Source organism: Hippocampus guttulatus, chromosome 13 (genome assembly GCF_054856545.1).
Source record: "Hippocampus guttulatus isolate MCC_2025c chromosome 13, RoL_Hgut_1.0, whole genome shotgun sequence".
In the NCBI taxonomy this organism is placed as follows: domain Eukaryota; kingdom Metazoa; phylum Chordata; class Actinopteri; order Syngnathiformes; family Syngnathidae; genus Hippocampus; species Hippocampus guttulatus.
In genome coordinates, this window is record NC_141273.1 from 12,222,498 (window position 1) to 12,244,948 (window position 22,451).

At 40.4% G+C, this 22,451-nt stretch overlaps 2 protein-coding genes across 2 annotated transcripts in view; both read right to left on the reverse strand.

Moving 5' to 3' along the window:
• Positions 1–4,857, reverse strand: part of rcan3 (regulator of calcineurin 3) — a 38,167-nt gene extending 33,310 nt beyond the window's left edge. Inside the window, exons 1-2 of the mRNA XM_086127939.1 lie at positions 4,709–4,857; positions 2,804–3,067 (exon numbers count right to left, since the gene is read on the reverse strand). Of these exons, the coding sequence (XP_085984065.1) occupies positions 2,804–3,022 (219 nt within the window). The 5' untranslated portion in view covers positions 3,023–3,067; positions 4,709–4,857. The remainder of the gene's footprint in view (positions 1–2,803; positions 3,068–4,708) is intronic.
• A 600-nt stretch (positions 4,858–5,457) lies between these two features.
• On the reverse strand, positions 5,458–10,242 carry nipal3 (NIPA like domain containing 3). The gene is made up of 11 exons (XM_086128145.1): positions 10,015–10,242; positions 9,761–9,829; positions 9,324–9,495; positions 9,157–9,216; positions 8,545–8,690; positions 8,256–8,352; positions 8,027–8,162; positions 7,789–7,877; positions 7,481–7,544; positions 6,716–6,810; positions 5,458–6,630 (listed from the first exon to the last, which is right to left on the reverse strand). The coding sequence occupies exons 1-11, from the start codon at positions 10,051–10,053 to the stop codon at positions 6,443–6,445; spliced, it is 1,155 nt and encodes a 384-aa protein (XP_085984271.1). The 5' UTR covers positions 10,054–10,242; the 3' UTR covers positions 5,458–6,442.
• Between the last annotated feature and the right edge of the window lie 12,209 nt (positions 10,243–22,451).

Below are 22,451 nucleotides of genomic sequence, written 5' to 3' on the forward strand. Positions count from 1 at the left end.
TGCCGTACATGTTCTCGAATAGTGGTGCGGAGAGCGAGGACTTTTATCCATCTATCCGTTCTCTGTAACAATTAATACAAAAAAATTTACTTTAACCAGTTAGTATCTATGTCCTACTCCAGTGTCATTTTTATATCATATTTTACATACAGTTCAGGGAAGTAAAATGATGCAGATAAAAGTGAAAGCAAAAAGGTCCTCTCCGGTTACACAGAAGAAAGGGACATGCTTTTACTGCCAGCCAAAACCATCTTACCAGTATGGCTGTTTGCCTCTGTCCTTCTCTTGTCTCAGGAAAAACACAGCGTGTGCTGACTAAAACAGTCTGTCCTCCGATACAAGCGCACGGGAAGGAGTTTTCAGTGCTGGGAGAGAGCCAAGAGCCCAGAGACAAACAAAAAAATGTTTGTTAACTTGTCCCTCAATGTTATGCTTGTTTGTTAGTTGGGGCACCTTTTTACTTGATGTCTGTCATTGCGCTGTAAGTGGTCAGTTTGCGAAATTTATGAAAAAAACAAAACAAAACCAAACTGTCTCGATAATGTAAAAGTTGGATAAAGCGGGGGTTGATTCATCATGCGTGGAGAGTAAGGCACAAGGACGATGTCATAAAAAGGGGACTGTTGTCGTGTTACCGTCTTGGATGCTACGCAGCGCTAACCTGATATCCCGCACATCAAAATAACGATCTTTAGATGATGGAGGGTTACACTGTACGGTAGTGCCATGTTGGGAATGTTCAGAACAAAATACAATTCTTGCATGTGACGTCTTCACTCAGAGGAATTGTCGAGGAAGCGAACAAGCCATTCCCAGGAACATAATTATTGGCTTCGTGAAAATAAATTGTTTTTAATTCCGAGCCCTAATTATGATGGCGGTTCTTTGGGAGATTAGTAATTTTTTTTGTGGAAAAAGTTGGGGAACCAACAATTTAGTCTTCAATGAATCGAAAATGCACATTTTCGCAATGTGGGAGGAAGACGGAGAACCAATTCAAAAGTGAATTTTGCACAATGCCCCCTTTAAATGGTTTGTTTTGGAAAATGTCATGGTGGCTGGCATTAGATGTTCTCATGGGTCCATATGGGGGTTCCCCAGCCCGGCTGTAAAAGGACCACAACATGCTGTCTTTGTGTGTTATGTGCTTGTAGAATCAATTGTCGCCTCTGCAAGCAAAAAAAAAACAAAAAAAACAAAAAATAGCCTCTAAAGAAGAACCATTTTGTGCCATGATTTCCCTTCCCTTTCCAAACCATCGCGTCCTCATTCTGAAAAGTTGAAACAAATGTCAAAATGTCTATTTATAGCACGCCTCGCTTAATTGAACCGCACATAGGAGAGAAATCTATTGACACGCTCCGACTGAAGGGTGCGAGGGTGGCATTTCCACTTAAAAAGAGGCAGTTGGAATTGTAATGAGGCAGGGAAAAAGGGGAGGCAAAACGGCAGACTCACAAAACAAGAGTGATTGGTTTAAAGGGATTTTTCTTTTCCCCATAAATATGGAAAGATGGCATCAAAGAAAGCGCGCGGAGGAGAGTTGCTAAAGTGCGATCAGAGAGAAAGACTTATACGGAGAAGCATTGAACCGAGTGGTTACTTAAGTCAAGAGATGTAAAGCATGCTGGCCGGGAAGACTTGACAGGACAGCATAATTGGATTAAAGGGGCAGAAAATTAAAAGGCCGTTTTTTTTTTTTAATTCACCTCTAAGCAAGCATGGTGCAGTGATTCTAATATACTGGTGTTTAAATAAAAAAGTATTTCCACAACCATAAGACACACATAAAAAAAGTCTTAAATCTGTCTAAAAATGGACAGGGCACCTAATAATGCGGGTCGTCGCCTTGTGCATGCAAAAATCTGTTGCGCGACTCCGATGAGGGGTCTGCACGACAGACCGATGTTGTGCCGACACGTTGCTCAGACAGAGGAAAGGCGGACGTAACAGAGGACAGCATGCAGATGCAAAAGGCACTTCCGCAGTAGGTGCCAGTACGTGCAATGTGCAAAACGACATCACGAACATGGCGCCTACGTAGGGACACGCTTACCAAGCACAGATTAACCGGTAAGCTATCACTTACGCGTAGGACCGTGGGAATCGAGGAGCCGCCAGATCAACTAATCCATGGTGCTTGGTGCTTTTGTTTTTTTGAAATGGCGCCACCTATCTATCCGGACAAGGACGTCCCCCGCCTACTGCCCGAAGACAGCTGGGATAGGCTCCAGCATGCCCGCAACCCTTGTGAGGATAAGCGGATTTGAAAACGGTTCTAAGGATGGATGTCAGTGTGGAGTTAACACTTTGGCTGCCCAACAGGCTAAAGTCTTACAAGACTTGCTATTATTTTTCCAGGAAACCTGCTGAAAAACGATTGCTGCAATTTCAGGGACACTGAACTAAAAGAGGTTATGCTGCATCACATTCTGGTCTGATCTATAGTACAGTGAATAGGCACCAAGCCATGTCGCAAATAGCAAAAATCCACAAATAACATACAAGTGACTAACCTAACCACAAGATAGCATCAAAGAACTTAACTCATTCAGTACCAGCCAATTCTAGACCACGTCTGAAAAGACGTTTAAAAACGTCTTTGGGAGTGAATGAGTTAAAATGGGAAGGACCATAAAGTACCAACACATGCATCAAGAATTCACACAATTGAAACAACATGCTACAGAAAAAATCATGCGGTTAAAGAGCTGAAGTACTCAACACACACACACACACACAAAACCCCCAATAAATTTATCCAGAACTTCACTTGTACTCTTGTAGAAATCAGTTGACTCACCCTGTCCATGTCATCCTCAAACACCATCTCGTGGATGCCGCACGCGAAGAGCGCGGTCGGCAGGTCGCTCAGGTCCATCATCTCCTCGCCGACGCCGTCCGGGTCGTTCTCCCCAAACACCATGTCCTCTTCCTCCTCCTCCTCCTCCTCATCCTCCTCCGGGTCACTGCTGTAGGCCTCAGAGCCGTTGCTCCACGCCTTGGAGCTCTCTCGCAGCATGATGAGCCTTGTTTGTGGGTGGGTCACAAGCAGGAAGATTTGGCACTGTGGAGGAGAGTGGAGGGTTTTAAAGAATTCTCCTTTCATGAGGAAGAGGAAGCTTCAATACAGCCATCACACACAGGGAGATTTAAAAACACAAAACAAATGAAAATTCAAAATGCGTCGAAGTTAAAAATAAAAAGGGCATACTCGAGCTTGTCCCAGCTGATTTTGAAGGAGAGGCATGGAACAAACAGTATACCAGTGTTTTTCAAACCCTGTGCCGCAGCACACTATTGTCAGGTGTGACGTGGGAAATTATCCAATATGTATGCCTGTACGGTCTATCGCCTGGCAGAGTAATTGTGTAGTACTGTACTCTTCCATACCAGTAGGTAGCAGCAGCAACTAGCTTATTGCCTTGTGCTTCGAGACAAGCGAAGTTTCTGGCGCGAGCCAATACAACAAAAGCGCTCTTTCATTCAGATTTAGTTTTATCAAAGATGCAACGGCACCGACTCCGTTGTGCTTAGTATGTGGTTAAAAAAACAACAACAACTCTCCAACAGCGCTATGGTCCCAAGTAAGCTTAAACTCCATCTCCAAACAAAACACCCTTCACTCCGAAACAACAATGTGGAGTATTTTATTCAACTACATGAACGCACGGAGAAACAAGCAACATGCGTATGAAAAACCGCAACGGTAAACGAGAGAGCCTTGAAAACAAGCTACCGTGTCGCTGAATGTGTGGCTAAATCAAAAAAGTTCCAGCGGCAATTTCTACTTCCCGCCTGCAAAGCCATTGTAAATGAGACGTTCGGATCCGAAGCGGCTCAGGAAATAGCCTAACTGCTGTAAAAACTAAAGATATCGAAAGAATGAGAGCTGTGGAGGAAGAGCTTTGTGTGTCTTTCATCGATTGATGGCATGATATCAGATTTGTTTTCATCCAAAACATTTATCACACCTAGTGGGAATTAATATGAAAGATTATAAAATATTTGATTGATGTTGATTTGATTCCTATTCAAGGTGTAATAATACAGCGTTATTTATCAACATTAAAAAACGCTTCTAATAACAAAGTAACACTTAATTGTTAAAATAAGTTGTTTTCACATTTCCAGCTATTGGTGTGCCGCGGGATTTTTTTTTCAATGAAAAAAAATGTGCCTTGGATCAAAAAAGATTGAAAAACACTGCAGTACACAGTAAATAGAAAAAGCCAGGTTTTTAATGACATAGAAAAATGAGACCAGGATATATAATTTTAAAACTTGTTACACCATTATGTGACCTATAATATGAGATAATAATAAGAGATTTGGAATCGGCAGGTTGCTGCTACCTGTACTCCCCAAACAAGCGCTGAGCAAACAGCGACATCTAGTGGCATAATTAAAAACAGCACCCACTTTCGAGGCATAACAGCCTCACACGTTTTGTTGAAATACGGTTAGGGAGATAATATATTCAAACATTCAACCATTAGAATGTGTATTTTGTATAAAACTCAGCACGGGTTATTTTCATCCAAGGACACAGAAAAGACCTAATATTACGTAAGGACCTCATTCAAATACCGACAAACGTGACTAAATTCGGTCCAGTCAATCGGCAATCAACGCACACAAACAACAAAAGCACGCAATGTCGTCTTGCTTCGTGACTATGGCGAATGCTGGTTGTAGCATAACTCACCCAACTACCGTTCGTGAAGATAAATCATTTCAAGAGGGACCGAACCGCAGAATTTGAGTAGACCAACGTAACGTGATGCCACTTATCTTTCTCAAAAAAATATCAAATTTACTGTCAAATGCGATATTTGTTGTGATGGGGATTAGTGCGGCGCAACCGAACACCGGCGCAATAGAGAACTGGACCAATGAGACGGTGGCGGAGATTGAAGGTGGCCAATCAAAACGCAGACATGGAAATGATGCCCGCCCTTTTGACGTTAACGAGCAACCAGTGGCTCTTTTCGCTTCTGTTATGTGAATAATTTTTTTATGTTGTGAATAAAATATTTTCTGGAATATTAATTTAAATATGAATGCACCATTCGCCCTAATGTGTTCGTCTTTCAATGTAAAACGTGAATTCTTAGAAATTATTAACAGTATTTGATTTCAATGGGATAAGGGAAAAAAGCAGTGAAGAGGAAAATCAGAAGTTGTAGTTTAAATGCTGTAATGAACAATTTCCCGTCGCATCACACAGGCAATAATCTTTTTTTATTTTATTATGTATCAAGCCCTCAGTGCTTATTGCCACATATAAAAATGGAACGCTTTTTTTATGATTAAAGATGTTACACACACACACACACTCCCCAGAGACCCAACTAGCTCTACAAAATATAAAAATAATTCGTCCTTAATATTTCCTTTTTTTGGAAAGAGGGGGAAAACAGCACACAAAACAGCACACGTTGTACGTGCCAAAAGTCAAAACATGAGCATCTTGTATTTATTTTTGGATTTCAACTTAAGTACAAACCTGAGTTATCGGGTCAATTGAACTCCATAAATCAAAACATTTCTGATCTTTGAGGCAAAAGGAGAAATTTGCCTCAGTACAATATAGACATGGATGGTTGTTTGTTTTTATCCAGTGTAGCGCTACTCCCTTTTAAGGCACAATAAATCAATAAATACAATAAATTAAAGCATTTGCATTGGACCCGAATGAAAAAAAAAGTAATAATACAACCCCCAAAACAGGAGGTAAAATTGGAGTGAAGGGAGACATCTTAAAAGGCAGACCACTTCCAGAACTCCTGAATTTAAAGTGATCATTGGCGAGGCTCTGGCAGTCTGCGGAGATCACAGAGGACACAGAAATTGCCTCCAAACAGTATGAACTCTTCTCGTGTATTTCCATTACTACAGGCGGTCAGTTTCAAGGCATATGTCACATTTACACATGTACCGTTTAAAAATCCAGCACCTTTAAAAGTTGATTTGCTGGTCCTGAGCATGATTGTACCTTAGGTATGTCAAGCTTCCTTTTAGGGCATCCTTGCAGTTGTATAGGCAGACACACATACAGGGAAGCTCCAAAGTCAAAATTTTCCCATTCCTTTTTTTTAAACCTCAAAAGGTTTCCCCACTTCTTGGTTAATGTGAAGCCAATTCAGAGATTTGTTTCTAAATACATCATACACGTTTGACGATAATCGCTCAAAACATGTGCAGGGTTGTTCACGAAACTATTAACTGTGGTATCGCAAATTTAGAAGACGTACCGTATGTATTTCCACTTACAGGGACTGTAGGGATTTTAAATGTGAAAAGCTATCTTGTTCCAATAATGTTTTTAGTTTTGAACAAAGTAATCCACTTCACCTCAATGGGAACTTTTCCCCCATCACTGAATGGATTCTATTTGACTTTGGAGGTTCCACCAACCTACAGATGTCAACGCTTGTAACTAATCTTGCTTCCTGTCAGGAGGTCCATTCGATGCCCGCGTGGGTCTGAAGCTGGTGGTGGGTTGCTCTTTGTTCACGGCCTGATTGGAAGAAGTGGTTCCGTCGTTGTTGACCAGAGCGCCATAAGAGAAAGTACCTGTGAAGTCAGCCGGGACCTCCGGACCCTTGCTGTGAATGGTCGGTACACCTGATCGTGGATGACACACCCGATTCAGAATCAGCCATTCCAATGGCATTGTTGTTTGGTTCATGTACATGCAATTTTTACACACCGTTACTCATATTCATGGTGACGTAGGGCTCAAAGTTCTTGTTCTTCTTCTTTATTTTGGTGATGAGGAAGACACCCAGATAGCATGCGGCAGTTCTATATCAGGCAGAGAGAAACCAGGTCAAAACAGTCCACCTGATTGCGAATGGTGGGCTGCAGGAAATTATGTGTTGAATACAAATAAGTGTATCTTTGTTTAGCCATCCATAGAGTCTACTGATGTTTAGTGACAGGCAGAGCAATGAAATGCTCTTCCACAAGATAGCAGAAGGTACCATTAACCACCTTTATCGACCTGCTGCCATTCATACAACAGAATAAGAGCTTTGTCTTCAACCAAACAGGCCCCTATTTCACACTGAGTGCGCAAAATTCAGAGTCAATTGAGATGAGATCATAAGTATATTAGGATGCATTTAATGCAACATTTTCAACAATTTTGATTGATGGTGTGCTGTAAGAGTTTTTGAATGTGAAATATGTCCCTTGGCTCCAAAAAAAACAGTGATCAATAAGAAATAGCATGGTTGTCGATATGCCACTGGATTTCTGGAGGATTTTCTCAAACTGAAAGTGAGTGCTGTTGCCCAGTGCACATATTAAGAAATTGGAAAAATAATAATTTAATCAAAACAAAGCCATACAACGTGATCTCCCTTGAGATTGCAAAAGGTACCAAAATATGTTTTGCGCATCAAAAGATGAAATGGAACACTGATGTACCGCTACTTTATATGTGGTGGGTTGTTTTCCATGATTCACTCACCCCAATAAGAACATGCAGATGTGAAGGATGTCTTCATGATTGAATTCCAAGTAAAACACAGCTCCTAAAAAAACAGTCGTGACATCATCACTTGTTCTTTCGAGCCAACGGGGGATTTCTATTCAATTCAGGACTTTTGACATTGTCATTCTGAAAGCATTTCCAAGCACTTTGACTTAAGGGCAAGAGCAAATCCACTTAGGCCTCTGGGTGAACAAACAGAGCTTTTTGCCAAACCTGCTTTCTCACGCCCCTGCCTAAGAGTCAACAAAATAATATCTAAGCAATACCAATGTCCCATGACTCACCTGCCAAGACTGCCAAGATGGTGGACAAGATGTAGTTCATGCTGGCAATATGGCACGAATCGTACAGCTTGGAGGCTTGGGAGAGAAAACTGCCCTCCAAAAAATACCCACACATCACTACAGAACTTAAGTTACCATCTCTCCATTCTCTATTTAATCCAGCAGTGATATTCTTTAATAAAATTCAAATCATAAAGCTCTATTTCATTTCCACAAACGCCAAACAGTTGCCACTCACCTGGCTTGAAAAACGATTGTCGACACCATGCACACAAACATGACAGTGAAGATTGGATAGTCAAGCTGCATGGAGCCCTCGAGGCTCAATATCAACATGTGGGACACGGCCTTCACTGAGATGACTGTGACTGAACCTGAGCACGGCACACACAAATACATATTTCAAATATTAGCGTGAGGAACCACACTGTTCTCCAATGATAGGAGTTGAACTTGTTTTGGTTTACCCAGCAAAGCAACCAGCAGCAGGATGATGATGAGGTAGTTTGCATTTTTCTGTTTGTAGAAATATAAAAGCAGGCAGAACATGATGATCTCCAAGACCTGCCCAGAAATAAATAAATACACGCCATAAATTCTTTCTCTCTCTCTCTCTCTCTCTCTCTCTCTCCCTCTCTTCCTTCCTTCCTCCCTCCGTCCACCCACACCCACAGTTGTGTTGGAAATGACTGTCGACATGAGTGACCCACATATGAACACTCATGTGAAACTTCAATGCATTGAGAGTGAACTTACCAGATATAAGAGAACGGGCCATCCGACGAGGTGTCTCACTACGACTTCCGCTGTCAGCTTTTCATGCGTGTTTGGCCCAAAAGCCACAAAGAGGTATGCACCTCCGACAACTAGGATGGCACCAAGGAAGGACAGCCCGTGGCGCTCTGGAAGCAAGACACATTGCACCGTTTCATTAAAATATGATACAATGTGTATTTATTTATTTGGTACCTCTAAGCAGCAGCTGCCGAGTAAAGTCAAATTTATTTATATGGCCCTTTATCACAAAAAGTCTCAAACTACTGAGGCTTTTATACAGATAAAATTTAAATAAAATAGGCAATTGTAAAATTGACAAGTCTTGTTTCTTCTTGAGAATGATGATTCTGATAACACCGAATCATTAAAAAAATGTAAATGAAAAAAAAACAAGGGAAAAAAAGTGCAACAAAAGCAGAATTTCCTGTTGGGTAGCGGCGGTTTGGATTTGGCATATTTTACCGGGCTTTCCAGGAGTATCAAATATATTGACAAAAAAACAAAACAAAAACATAAAATGTACAGCAGCTGTTTGCTTTTGGTGCAAAATTGTGAATTGTTGCAAACAAAACGCCGGCTTGTTCCACTTACTTGCAAAGTCTTTTGGCTTTGATTTCTCATGCATGAAAATAAAACCCAAAATGTAGCTTGCTGAAAGATAAAAGGCATAGGACAATACATGAACATCATACTTTCTGCAGGTTCCCCATTATTTTAAAATGATATTTTGATCCCGCTGACAAAGAAGGAAAACTCACTCAGGATGGAGACGGCATTGAGGGGTACTACGAGGCTGAGAGGGGCGAAGGCGTATGACACGAAGTTAGCTGCTTCGCCGAGAATGGCCAGAAAAAAGCCAAACCACCAGGTTTTTGTGTGGTAGAAGATGCGTGGGTCCTTGGCTCCCACGACGGTCACATGACCATATTTCTGTCAGGAAAAAAAAACGCAGAACATTCAGATGTGGTAAGAAAAAAAGAAGAAAAATAGAAAGACAGAAGGACAGACTCACAGTTCACGTACTTGCATACTTTTGTTTTGTTTTTGTTTTTTTACTTATACTGCGTTATTCGCTAAAAACTTCATGAGAAGATAGAGCTTTTCAATATTTGCTATAACAGCTGTACAGATAGACAGCTGGAGAGACAGGTTGCCATCTAGGTAAGAGATAATATAGCAGAAAACCCCACTGTACCTGAATATTTAAGGAGATGCTGACAAGCACGTTTCCAAAAATGCCAAGCAAAGTCCCGATAAGGTTATTCTAGAAAGACAAATATATACACAGTAAATTACAATGGTTTAAGATTCTCAATGGTCCTGACAACGTCAAAAAAGACCGCACAAAAATGTTTGCACGTTAACTATCAGTGTTGCAAAGTTATGAATTTATTCTCAGTTTAGATACATAGTGTATATATTTGAAACGACGTGAATAGAAATACATACTGTGTACGAGTCTTCGTCCGCTCTGCTCAGATCCATCATTTTAGCCTTCGATAGCAATTCAGCATTTAGAAAAGAACAGTCACACTACGACAAGATATTTCATGCTGTCACTTGTTTTCTTCCTTCGAAAACTAGTATTTATTAAAGGGCGTATTTCTCATTTCATTTGGCTTAAGGCGCACTTTACCGAATTGGAGCAGGTGACTTCCGGGTTTGAAAGACCAGTTTGGCGACCATTTCAGGCTACGTCAAATGACGCTTGGTTACGTGACAGGTGGGTTAAAAAAAAGAGCAAATAAAAACAAACAAATTAAAAAAGTCGACTTGTGCTTTTGGGTGGTATTACTGGCGATTACTGTAAATATTTATGTGTTTTCCTATTTGTACAAATAACAATAGAGTCGGACTGTTCCACATAAAGCCAAACGGTGGTGGCATTGAGCTAAAAGTGAGTGAAAAGATTACAGATGGAGTGACGATTCAGCAAAATAGTCCCGACACACAATTAGAGGGTTCAACGGCGTGAGAACGGACCCAGTCACATTTTTTTAAGTAGATGCATAGTTTACTTTAAAATATCTGGATTCAGATGATTGTATTTTGGGGAAACCACGTGATGAAATAAAATACAAAGTACATTTTTTCAATGTAAACACACGCACACATCTATCTATCTATCTATCTATCTATCTATCTATCTATCTATCTATCTATCTATCTATCTATCTATCTCGAGAGATGCTGCAAACGCACGCACGCACGCACGCACACACACACACACACACACACACACACGCACACACGCACACACACACACGCACACAACCCACAGTGTTACCTGCAAAGTCTCATGAGCGCCAATACAAGATCTGCATCTTGTAATAATGATAATATCATGTGCTAATAGCACTCGTACTGGCTGAGAGATGCTGATTTCAATGTGAACATTATTGTGGTTGTCGTCTGCAATGATGTACGACAATTTTTTTCGCATATTTTGGTTGCCCTATTTGGCTGCAGAATTGCAGAAACGGCAATAGCACTCCAAACAACAACCGCAAGAATTAGAATATTATTAAAAGATTTTTCTCCATAAGTGAAGTCTTTCATAACGTTACCCTTTCTATATCTGCCACACGTATTCATAAAGCATTAAATACTGTTGGGCTAAAATTTGACACCTTTGACAACAATAAAAAAAATAACCCCAAATGTTTTTCTTTCCCCCTGGAATTTGATGACTTTTTTTTTTTAAATCACGAGAACTGTCTGTGTTTCCATCACTTTTGCCCATTTTTGTCTTTGAAATTTCATGGGCAACCGTAAAACAATAAAAGAAGTTCAACAGCGTGAGAATATTAATTAATGTTTCATCCTCTGCAGTATTTATTCACGTCAGGCAGGCTATTAATACTTTTTACCAACATCTGTAGTTCTTAATTTGATACACCCATATCAATAATGGGGCCGAATTCACACATTTCCCCTCCGTTCCCATTGAAACACAACTGTCTCAGTTAGGAATCATAATTGGTTTTCTTTTGTGTTCCAAAATGGGACCCGCACCACAGTTGCAGCAAATGGCGATGCCCTTTAAATGTTCCTTCTAAACATTAACGGCATTACCGTGCGGCTTCATACCGAGAATTAAACGCAACCGCTTTTCAGTGCGACAAAGGCGTGTCCCTCATGTCCTCACTGCATGAAGTCATCCTTGCTTATAGTGGACAGACCTGTTCCGCACCACCTGTGCATGAGTTCGTGAGCATTTCTGCAAAATCCACTGAGGGCCATAAATACATACATATCTGAAAGAAAATCTATGATGCAAATGTATTACTATATAGTATGAGCAATGGTGGGGTAAATAATTGTTTTTATTGTTATTCGGCCCATTAATTTTTAATATCTAACGCTGTCTAATCTATGTCTCAAATATGCATATTGAGAGATAACATAAAATAAAGACATTTTTACATTTATAACACACGTACATACTATTATTCAAGTGATTCATTCTTTGTTGGTTTTGATTTTTCTATTCTGGGTGGATATTTGGACTTACACATTCAAATTCTTGAACTACAGTTATTTTCCAGGATTAAGAATTTGTAAAATAAATGGCGTTTTTGTATTTACTTACATTCTCATTTCAAAAAGTATATTTTTTCAACTAAATGATAATTTAAAAAAAATTTAAGTTGCATTTTTTTTTTAGTAGGCGTCACTAGTCACCCTCCAATTTTTTTTTCTTCTTAACTTTGGGGATATTTTAATTGCATTTTCATTCTTCCTTTAATCATAATAGTTTCTTGTTAAAATGTGATTACATTTTATTCCATTTAATGGGGAAAAATAATTCATTCTGCTCGAAATTCTCTTGGGAATATATTCCTCCATGCACTTACCAAAATACAGTAGATATAAAAAGTCCACACAGCCCCTCTTCAAATGCCAGGTTTATGTGATCTGAATAAATATATAAATACATAAATAAGTCCACCATTAATATGTCCTAAACCTATAAAACACAATTGAAAAATAAATTCAATCTTTTCGACAGGGCAGGCAAAAAAAAAAAAAAAACCACGGGAAAAATTTGGTTGCGTAAGTGTGCACCCCCACTTATTACGCTGGATATGTCTGTGTTCAATATGAACCAGTTGCATTTTAACTTATTTTAAATGGGAGTCAGTACACAGATGTCACCATTTAAAGTGACTCAGCCCAAACAAAGTTCAGATGTTCAAGTAGGGTAGAAGCCTGAAGGTTTTGTGCTGCCATGACCAAGGCCTGAGGTCCAGTTGAAGAAAAACAGTCCCAAACCATCATGCTGCCACTGCCGTGTTTCTCCATAGGATTAGTGTTCTTTTGGTGCATACCTTTTTGAATACCTTTGTTTCATCATACCATCACACATTTTTCCACGTTTGCAAAACTGCATGGTTCCTTGCCGGACAAAGGGTTTAATGACTAAAAGGGCCTTTTAAAAAATATATAGTTTTTTTTCGCTCTGTCTGTGTTGAGCAAGGCTCTATATTGGGCCCTCTAATCTTTTTTCAGCCACGGCATCCTGTAATTTACGTTTCTCGCCATACCCACCTCATTTTTGCCCAATGATGTATGCTAAAAGGCTCGCGACGCACGGCTCGCGACACTTTTATTTCTGTGTGGCATGTTTCCTGCCGTGCGTGGGCCACCATCCGCCATCGCCCGAGGAATGTGTGAACGTTAGCGGCAAGCGTGGCAGCCCAACTTAATAACCGCCAGTCCTGTTCTACAAAGCAAACGGACCAGCATCCCTTTGTAATGACTGAAGAATGTGCGTACGTTAGCCGGAGACACAGATTGAAGGGTATCAGCCATGCGTGTGTGTGTGTGTGTGTAGGTGTGGGTGCGTGTGTGTGTGTGTGTGTGTGGTGTCGTGCTAATAGGAAGTTAAATCCCCGGCCCAGCCAAGTTGTTATAAAGTGTTGGTGGAAAAGCAGGCTTTTTGGAAAATCTCTGGGCATGTATGGACTCGTCGGGAGCACTTTTGGCAATGACTGCTAATGTTAATGACAAAGCGCCTTTAAAAATGCCGGATTGTGCGTCTGAATGGGACTTGCCTTTGTCATTTTCACGCTCATGTCCATATGCTAGCGCTCATATTGCATGTGTATGCCTAGACAGCTTGACCTGTTTGGCTCGATGATGGCCTCCTTTTTTCTGAATAACTACAGTATTGCTGTGTTATGTAATGAAACCTCCGAGAGTTGGGGATTTTTGTCTGATTTTGTCATTCCCAACTTCAGCTCTTGCGATATGTTAGCAATATCCTGTTTACATACAATTGCGTCACTTTTATCACAAAGGAGGAAGTTCAGATATTAAGATTTATTTCCAGACGGTTTAATGGCTTTCTGCGCTACGATGGGGCATATCAATGACGCAATTTTGATTTCACAGAAGCTGAACACCCTCTGCCTCAATTTCCCCGTCGGCACATTAGTTTACATTAGTTACAAACGGGCATGGTTGTCGACTGGTTAGCTCGCCCGCCTCACAGAGGTGCAGGGTTCAATTTCGGCCCCAGCCTTCCTGGGTGGGTTTTCTCCGGGTATTCCAGTTTCCTCCCACATTCCGAAAACATGGATGGCAGGCTAATTGAACACTAAATTGTCCCAAGGTGTGAGTGTGAGTGCAAATGGTTGTTTGTCTATGTGTGCCCTGCGATTGTTTGGCAACCAGTTCAGAATGTACCCCGCCTACTGCCCAAAGATGGCTGGGCTCAGAAAATGGATGGATGGATGGATGGATATAATGTGCCTGTATCTTGGGGACTTAACAAAGAAAATAGATCTGTCAGATAAGATGCTCATTTCCACATTCTCCTGTAAGTCAGCCTTGGAGAAGCTAATCGTGATATATTCAGTGCTTGAAGTGGGCATAAGTAGCGATGTCCACATACTTTAAATGTTGGTGCCGATTAATGGCCTTTTTAAAAGATTTTTTTTTTACATTTTTAGGAATGTATATACAATATATTTGAATCGACAATTTGTGTCTGGTTGTTCTGCTGACTCCCATTAAGATATAAGAAGAGGGAGGGGGCGTGGCTATATTGGTGAGCACAAAGGAGGGTTCTGAGAGCAGTTATTTATTTCGTGATTTCTCCACAACAAATTTATAATATTAGAAATGCAAGCTAATATAATTTTCTTGATCAAAAACATGTACAAAGATAGTTTTTAAGTGAAAAGTGGGCCATCCTCACTGGACTGTTGAATCCAGAAGACAATTCAGGCATGTGCAGGAGGTGTCCATCTATGAACATCTGCATTTTACATCCTGATCCAAATTTTAATAGTTCGGTCCTGAGAGAGGTCTCATCTTTTATCACAGTACCAATCAGCCAATGACAGGACAGTGGTTCATCGGTGAACCACACTTTGGGAAAGTACACACGTACTGTATTTGTGAGCAAATCAGCAAAACATCTGATGATAAAGATCACTTGGCAACAAACTTGTGTCAATTGTATCTTCTGTTGACCTGGATTGCTGTGAATGTTGTGAAGGTTCTCTCATCTGGGAATTGGGATTTTTCAAACGTATTTATTTTTTGCTTCAGGGACTTTGACAAGAAGCAGCGCCGTGTCATTTGTGAATAACTGGAATACCTTTTGACATAACAAGTAATCTTCCCAAGCGTTATACAACCAGGGGAATCATATCTTCCCTATGCTTTGACAGACGAAACTGTAAACTGCAGAAGCACCTGATTGAAGCCTTACATCATACTTCAGTTGAGCCACTGATGACTAGAGAGTGCAGATTAAATTTTCATTTGCGGGAGTGTGATTGAAAAGTTTTGTGGTTTCTACCCAATGGCTAGCGGTGAGCGTTTAGTGCAGGGGTTTTCATTTTTATGCAAAGTACCACCATAATGACAATCAAATACAATAATGTCGTTGGGGTAAGTTTTCACCAAAAACAAGAGGTGTCTTTACTGTAAACCATTGTAAAATTGTGCACAATTTGAACTTTAACGCTGATTTTAAATACAGGGATGAGGGTTGGAAATAATGATTCGCTTGAAACAGGGGTGTCAGGCTCAATTTTGTCGTGGGCCACATTGGAATTAAGTCTTCCCTCGTAGGGCCATTATGACAGTGAACCCACAAAAAAAAAAAAAAAAAAATTCTCGTCACATTATTACTTGTCCAAAACAAATTAATTGATGACTAGTTTTGAAATCAGTCAACTATCATAGTTCAGTTATTGTTCAAGTGAGTCCAAACAGGGTAATAAAGTGATTGTAAAATCTCAACATTATTTAGTACAACATGACAATTTGACTTATTGGTACACATTTTGGTAAGGATCATGCAAGTTAGCACACAATTTGCTTTCGCGGGCCACATAAAATGACGTGGCGGGCTGGATCTGGCCCCCGGGTCGTGAGTTTGATACCCGTGGCTTAAAATGTAATACAAGATAAAAAACGAAATAAATATTGTACTTCAATACCGTTTTAAAAACAAACATCATAAAATGAAAAACAGATGATGTGCTTGCAAGTTAAATACAACTGAACCATACTTAACAAACGTATTGTAATGATTTCAAAGGAAAAAAATGAGGTTATTTCTTTCACACATCACAACAGGGAGCTTGTGTCCCTCTTGCGGTAATTGTACTACATTTGAGACTCACCAGTTTATGTCACATCGGCCAGCGCGACTCATTTTGAAGGTCTGGGTCAGACATGAATGACATGGCAACACAGAAGCCAAAATTTAATTGGTCAAAAAGTTTCACATCCCCTTACGTAGCACTGGAAGCGGCACAGCCGAGTGAAATGCTCCAAAATGAGGAGAATATACGTACTGTTGGAAATAAAGGAATACAATTGTGGGACATTAATTAGAATATAGTTTGTAATTGTTCGTCAGTGCTTGACTGTTCACAACCCGTGAGTGTGTGTTTGTTGGTTCTAAATCTGGACACATAGTTGAATACTCTCTGCAGCATTTGCGTTCGTTAGCGTCAATTTGTTTGTTTGCTCTGTGCGAGACAGAAAGAAAGAAGTGCTGAAACCTGAGCAACAGAGTCAAGGAACAAAACCCTGTGTTTAATTTTTTTTTTTTTCGCCCCCCTCATATTTTCAGCACCCTGCAATCAGCGCATCTTGTTAGCTTTGGATTCAGGTTAGACTTGTTGCGGGAGACAACTCCCTCTCCTCTGACTTCACCTCCTCTCCCCTCCTGATGTGCTCCCTCTCAAATCAATTCCACTCGTCCGTTCACACCTCTGGCACCTTTTCCTATTCTCTTTTTAAACGGCGTGACACACGGTGTTTGTCTCCAAGGCGTGACTGTCTTTCTTTCGGGCCTCGGCCTATAGTCCTTCCTTCCTTGGTCCGCTCCCTCCTTTCCTTGCCTTCTACTCATAGGTGGATTCTCTTTTCAAGACAATAGCGGGTGCGCGGGTGGCGTCACGACTCAAATTAACTTTCTTTTTCTTTGAGGAGCAAATTTAGAATTTTGGGGAGCAGGAACTTGAATCGAGGGTTTGGTTAACAATAAAAATAGAACAATATAACGGAGGAGCCGAGTGAATGTTGAATGGAGTGCAGCTATCGTATATTTTAGTATTCATGTATCTAATTGCAAAAAAAAAAAATGGAGTCATCTGAGCAATTATCTGTTTGCTTGGTAGAAGCTCAATTATGAATACAAAAGAGAAAATAAGACAAGTCACTTAACTAATGACCAACTGGTGTCCTTTTTTTCTTTTTAATATGTAATCAACCATTTTTATGACTGACATTTGGATTGTGCATAGCACTAAACCATATTTTGTTGTCTACAAAAATTTCAGTTTCAACTTCTGCTTAATTTAAAAAAATGGCGTGAGCAGCCTTTATACAACTTCACTTTTACCATGTGAGATGCTGTGCGTTTTCAAGCTTTGACCAGCTGACTAGGAAGAATATATAAAGCTATATAAAAATGTCATAAAAATTGGAACTATTCTACAACTTGAAGTTTTGATGAAATTGAAGACGATAAAAGATGAAAAAAACAACATTCTTTGCTTTGAAGTCCCGTCTGACATGTTTTTTATCCATTTGACTTAAATTGTCGCCACTTACAAGTACGACACGGGTCGTATGTAACACAGTGCCTCATGTCTCCTCCAAATCAAATTTACAGTCAACCGGAATGACGTACTTACCGTTGAGGGTATATCCTGTACTTGTCACCATGGTAATAAACATGTCACAAAATACAGTTCAGAGACTTAGCTCTTTGTCTCATTCCAACAATTCAGTCTTCCCACAATTTCACATTTACATTGCAGTATTCTCCGTTCATTCTCAATGACACATTTCAACATAGCACGTCATTTTCATTTAAAAATAAATAAATAATAAATTAAATATTCAGCTCATTCAATTCACCTTGTGGATGATTTTTAACATTTGCACAATTCCCGCACACCAAAATCTCCGCAGTTTTCACCATTCTAATGACACATTATTCCATATCGTTTTATCCATTTCAATATCATTCCATAATTTTCCAATATGATTCGGTATATCGTTCCACATGATTTCATTCCACTCTTTTGCATCTCATATGATTCCACACCATTCTGTATTTTTTTTTAATTCAGCATTCCAGCATGAACACACACAATCTCCAGACATGGCATTTTCTGGAACAGTGTTTCCCAACCTTGATTGAACCAAGGCACACAGTTCACATCGGAAAAAAAATCTCACGGCACACCATGTGGCAAAATTGTTCACAAAAAGTCGACATACCGACATGTTAATTATATACTTTTGTCATCTGGTGAAAGAGTAATTTTTTCCCTCTTGTTAACAAAAACATTGACCTGTATGTATGTATGTATTTTATTTATTTATTTGTTTGTTTGTATAGCGGCACAGTGATCGACTGGTTAGCACCTCACAGTCCAGAGGTGCAGGGCTCGATCCTGGCTCCTGGCTTCCTGAGTGGAGTTTGCATACCCCCCCCCCCACCCCCCCATGCTTGCGTGGGTTTTCTCCAGGTCCTCTGGTTTCCTCCCATATTCAAAAAACCATGCGTGGCAGGTGAATGGAACATTCTAAATTGTCCCGAGGTGTGCGTGTGGATGGTTGTTCTTCTATGTGTGCCCTGCGATTGGCTGGCAACCAGTTCAAGGTGTACCCCGTCTACTGCCCGAAGACAGCTGGGAGAGGCCCCGGCACGCCCCGCGACCCTCGTGAGGATAAAGCGGATCAGAAAATGGATGGATGGATTTATTTGTATCAAATGAATTGACATTGGATAAGTTCCCACGGCACACCCGATGATCTCTCACGGAACACTAATGTGCCAGGGCACACTGGCTGGGAATCACAGTACTATACAATACATCTTTATAGAACGCCTTCACGACAAAAATAGTTGCACAAACATTAGTACAGGCTCATAGAATAAATATTCGTAGTTGTTCTTACACTAGTTACTGTAAATGAAAGAATGAGACCACGGATGTGAAAGTTGATGTGAATGAAGACTGTAAAAAGCAAAGGTTGACATGGGGCCAGTGTGGCCACATGTCAATTTTCCTGTTCTGCGGTCTGCAGAGCAAACACGCCTTGCTGCAGCCCTTGAGCAGGGCACGTCGTGATTGTTTGGAAGAATGGTGGAGAAAAGGAGCGTGTGATTCCTCTAATTCCCTGACGAGTTGGGACTTGTAGACTGAAACTGGGCACGAGACAAAGAAAGCCCAAGGGAGGGTGTGGAGGTAGGTAGGTTATGGGCAAAAATCACACGTGGATACGTCAAGGATTTTTTTGTTGGGGCTTACTCTAATAAGACTGACAAGTGAAAGTCATTTTCAAGTGTTCTGAGGAATCAAAACGTCAGACTTACAGATTTAATATAATACGGTATCCCACTCAGGTATTTGAGCCCAAGTATTTTTATTTTTATTAAATCTTTTTGTGCAGTACTAACATATTTTTCTTTCAGACATAATTGCTTTCTCCCATAAAAGTCAGACTCTGAGCTTGATTTTTTGACTTTTTTTTTCCTCGTAAAAATATGATTTTATTCTCATAAAATACAAACTTCATTTTCGTCAAGCTACAACTTATCCCCTCCAACACAATTTGATTTTATTCCTGTGAAATTTCAAATAACCTGACAATATTTTCCATCTTTACTTTCACATGACTTTAATTTTGTAAAATTACAACATTGTCCTCAAAATGCAACTTCTTCCTTGTTCAATCAAATATTGCTTTGAAAATACAGTTTTTGTAATTCTACATCTTCATTTCCCGTAAAAACAGGATTGTTGACTAACATTGCAGATGTTTCTATCATGAAATGCAACGATTCCTATAACATCACAACCTTTTTCGTCATAAATATTTGACTTGATCCTCATAACTAAAACAATCCCCTCCCCCTGTCATTATTTTACTTTTGTTTGGCCCTAGTACACACCCCGACTTTTTGCTGTTTTGCTCAAATTTTCTCATGCCTGCAAAAGCAATGAGACATTGTGGTGGTCTGAACATGTTCCCGACTTTTTATTTGAGATGATGAAGCAACAATCCTGGAAATCTCTCCTCCCCCACTATCCCACGGGAATATCCGGGGAGGAAGAAGGGATGGAGAGAGGATTGTGGATGAGAACAGGAGAAAGGAGGAGGGAAGTGAAGGGGTAAATGTCAGTCAGTGCAGTGGAGAGGTGACTGGGGTTGAACAAGAAGAAGATGAAGCAAGCTGTTTATCGGCGAGGATCACAGCCTGCCTCATTGACGTGTGATAATAGTTGGAAGCTACGCTCATGCCTGGTTGAGTGTCGTTTTCCCAGAAACGTGTCCTCGAAGCTACCCTCATCATCCTTGGATCACACTTGAGTCTGACCTGCAATCACTCCCTCGGTTAATAAGCACAGTAAGACATTGTGTTTTTAAGTGTACAATTTCTTCCCTCTGGGGTAGACATATGACTCTGGCAAAAAAAAAAGGTGACTTTTTGACTCTTTACAGTCACCGTACTTGCTACCGAACTGCCAAAACTCTGCCTTTTGGCTGTTTTGGGGTCAACTTTGGTACTAGTCCCTGAGGTTTGCCTCTGAACAACAGAATACAGAGAAGTGGCCAGTTTTACAAATGGAACAAAATGTCATCATCTGCCTGATTGACTCTTTAGGGCCACCGCATTTGTCACGAAGGAATGCCTCAGTACAATACAGAGACATAGTCACTGATGAACTTTTACACTTGAATGTCTTACCAACATGGTTTACCCTTTAGGGTCACAGTACTATTTAACAAGGTAAAATTTGATAAATGCTTTCATGCAGACAAAAAAAATCAATTTGCAGGCATAAGCAAGCGAGAAACAGCTGGCCGCCGTCAAAACAAAAAAAATGCATAATGTAAGATAAGATATGAAAACCTTTATTAGTCTCGCAATGGAGAAATTACAGATTCACAGCAGCAAAGTTATGAAAGGAAGAAGTAGAACAACAAAATATAGGAGCTGCTGGAAAGGCAGCCACTCACGCGGCGCCATTTTGAAGTCAAAATAACAAAAATAACACAACACAACACATAGGACACAGACAGTCGTGCAATCTTCACCACTTTTCTGCATACACTTTGTTCTCTGAAGCAGTTATAGATGAAAGAGGAGAGGATCAAAGTGTCCTTTCACCAGTGGATCAGAGTCAGAGATGTCATGCTGAAAATGTGCACACGTCTGCTACAAGCTAAGTTTTGAAAGCAAACACGAAGCTGTAGCGTCCATTGACGAAAAGAGATTTGCTCACATCTCCTGTCCCATGTACACACACACAATAGATTTTATCGTGTTTTGCAACGATACTTAACCATATTTGCAATTTGACATCTCCCTGTGGATGAGACTGAGAAGCCTGTTGTAAAAATGTATAAAAAAAAAAAAAAGAGCGGCGTACATACCGCGACGCTTCCATTCGAGTTATTAGAGGTACCAAGAACAGAGGGGATCGAGCCTTTTCCGTTGTGTGGTTGTTTTGAAGTGAAAAAACAACACAAACCACACCCCAATATTTCCCAATTTTTTTACTGTCTTTATTCTGGCCTACGTAGCAACTTGCATCTTTCTTAACTGAAATTATTTTTTATGTAGTAAAAAAAAAGGGATACAGAACAGAATGCGATACAGGCTTACTCGGTCCAGTTCATTGACAAAACGCTGCAGCGCAAAGACGTGGCCACAGTTTACCTTTTCAAATGGAACGCCTTGCTAAAATGCTGCCTTTTTGACCCTTTGATGTCACCATACTTTTAATCAAAGTGAACCTCGATACAACTCATGAACTTGGTCCCAGTTCAATTCCCAAATGCTGCCTTTGTGAGCCTTTATGTCTAAATCAAACTGAAATAGCTACTTCCAAACATAAGCTCGTCCCGCTCTATTGCCATCGTGCTTTGAGAAGAATTTGAGCTGCAATGTATCCGACGCGGACCCTCACAGCCCGCATGTAATGCTACTGCCCGGAAGAAATTGTATCCAAAACATTATCCTCTGTCTGTCTCCAGACCACTGAGGGCTCCAGGAAATTAGCACTTACTGGAGCCTCAAAATTACTTCGGTTGCGTGATAGGACAAAGAAGAAAAAGTACGACATTATATTCATAGATGTATTTATATATACATGCATCCGTTATTATCATTATCCAAACCGCTTAATCCTCATGCTGGTGGCGGGCGTGCTGGAGCCTATCCCAGCTGTCTTCGGGCAGCAGGCGGGGGAAAACCCTGAACGCTCACAATCACACATATGGACAATTTGTAGAGTGATCAATTAACCTACCGTGCATGTTTTTGGAATGCGGGAGGAAACCAGAGTACCCAGAGAAAAGCCACACAAACACGGGGAGAACATGCAAAT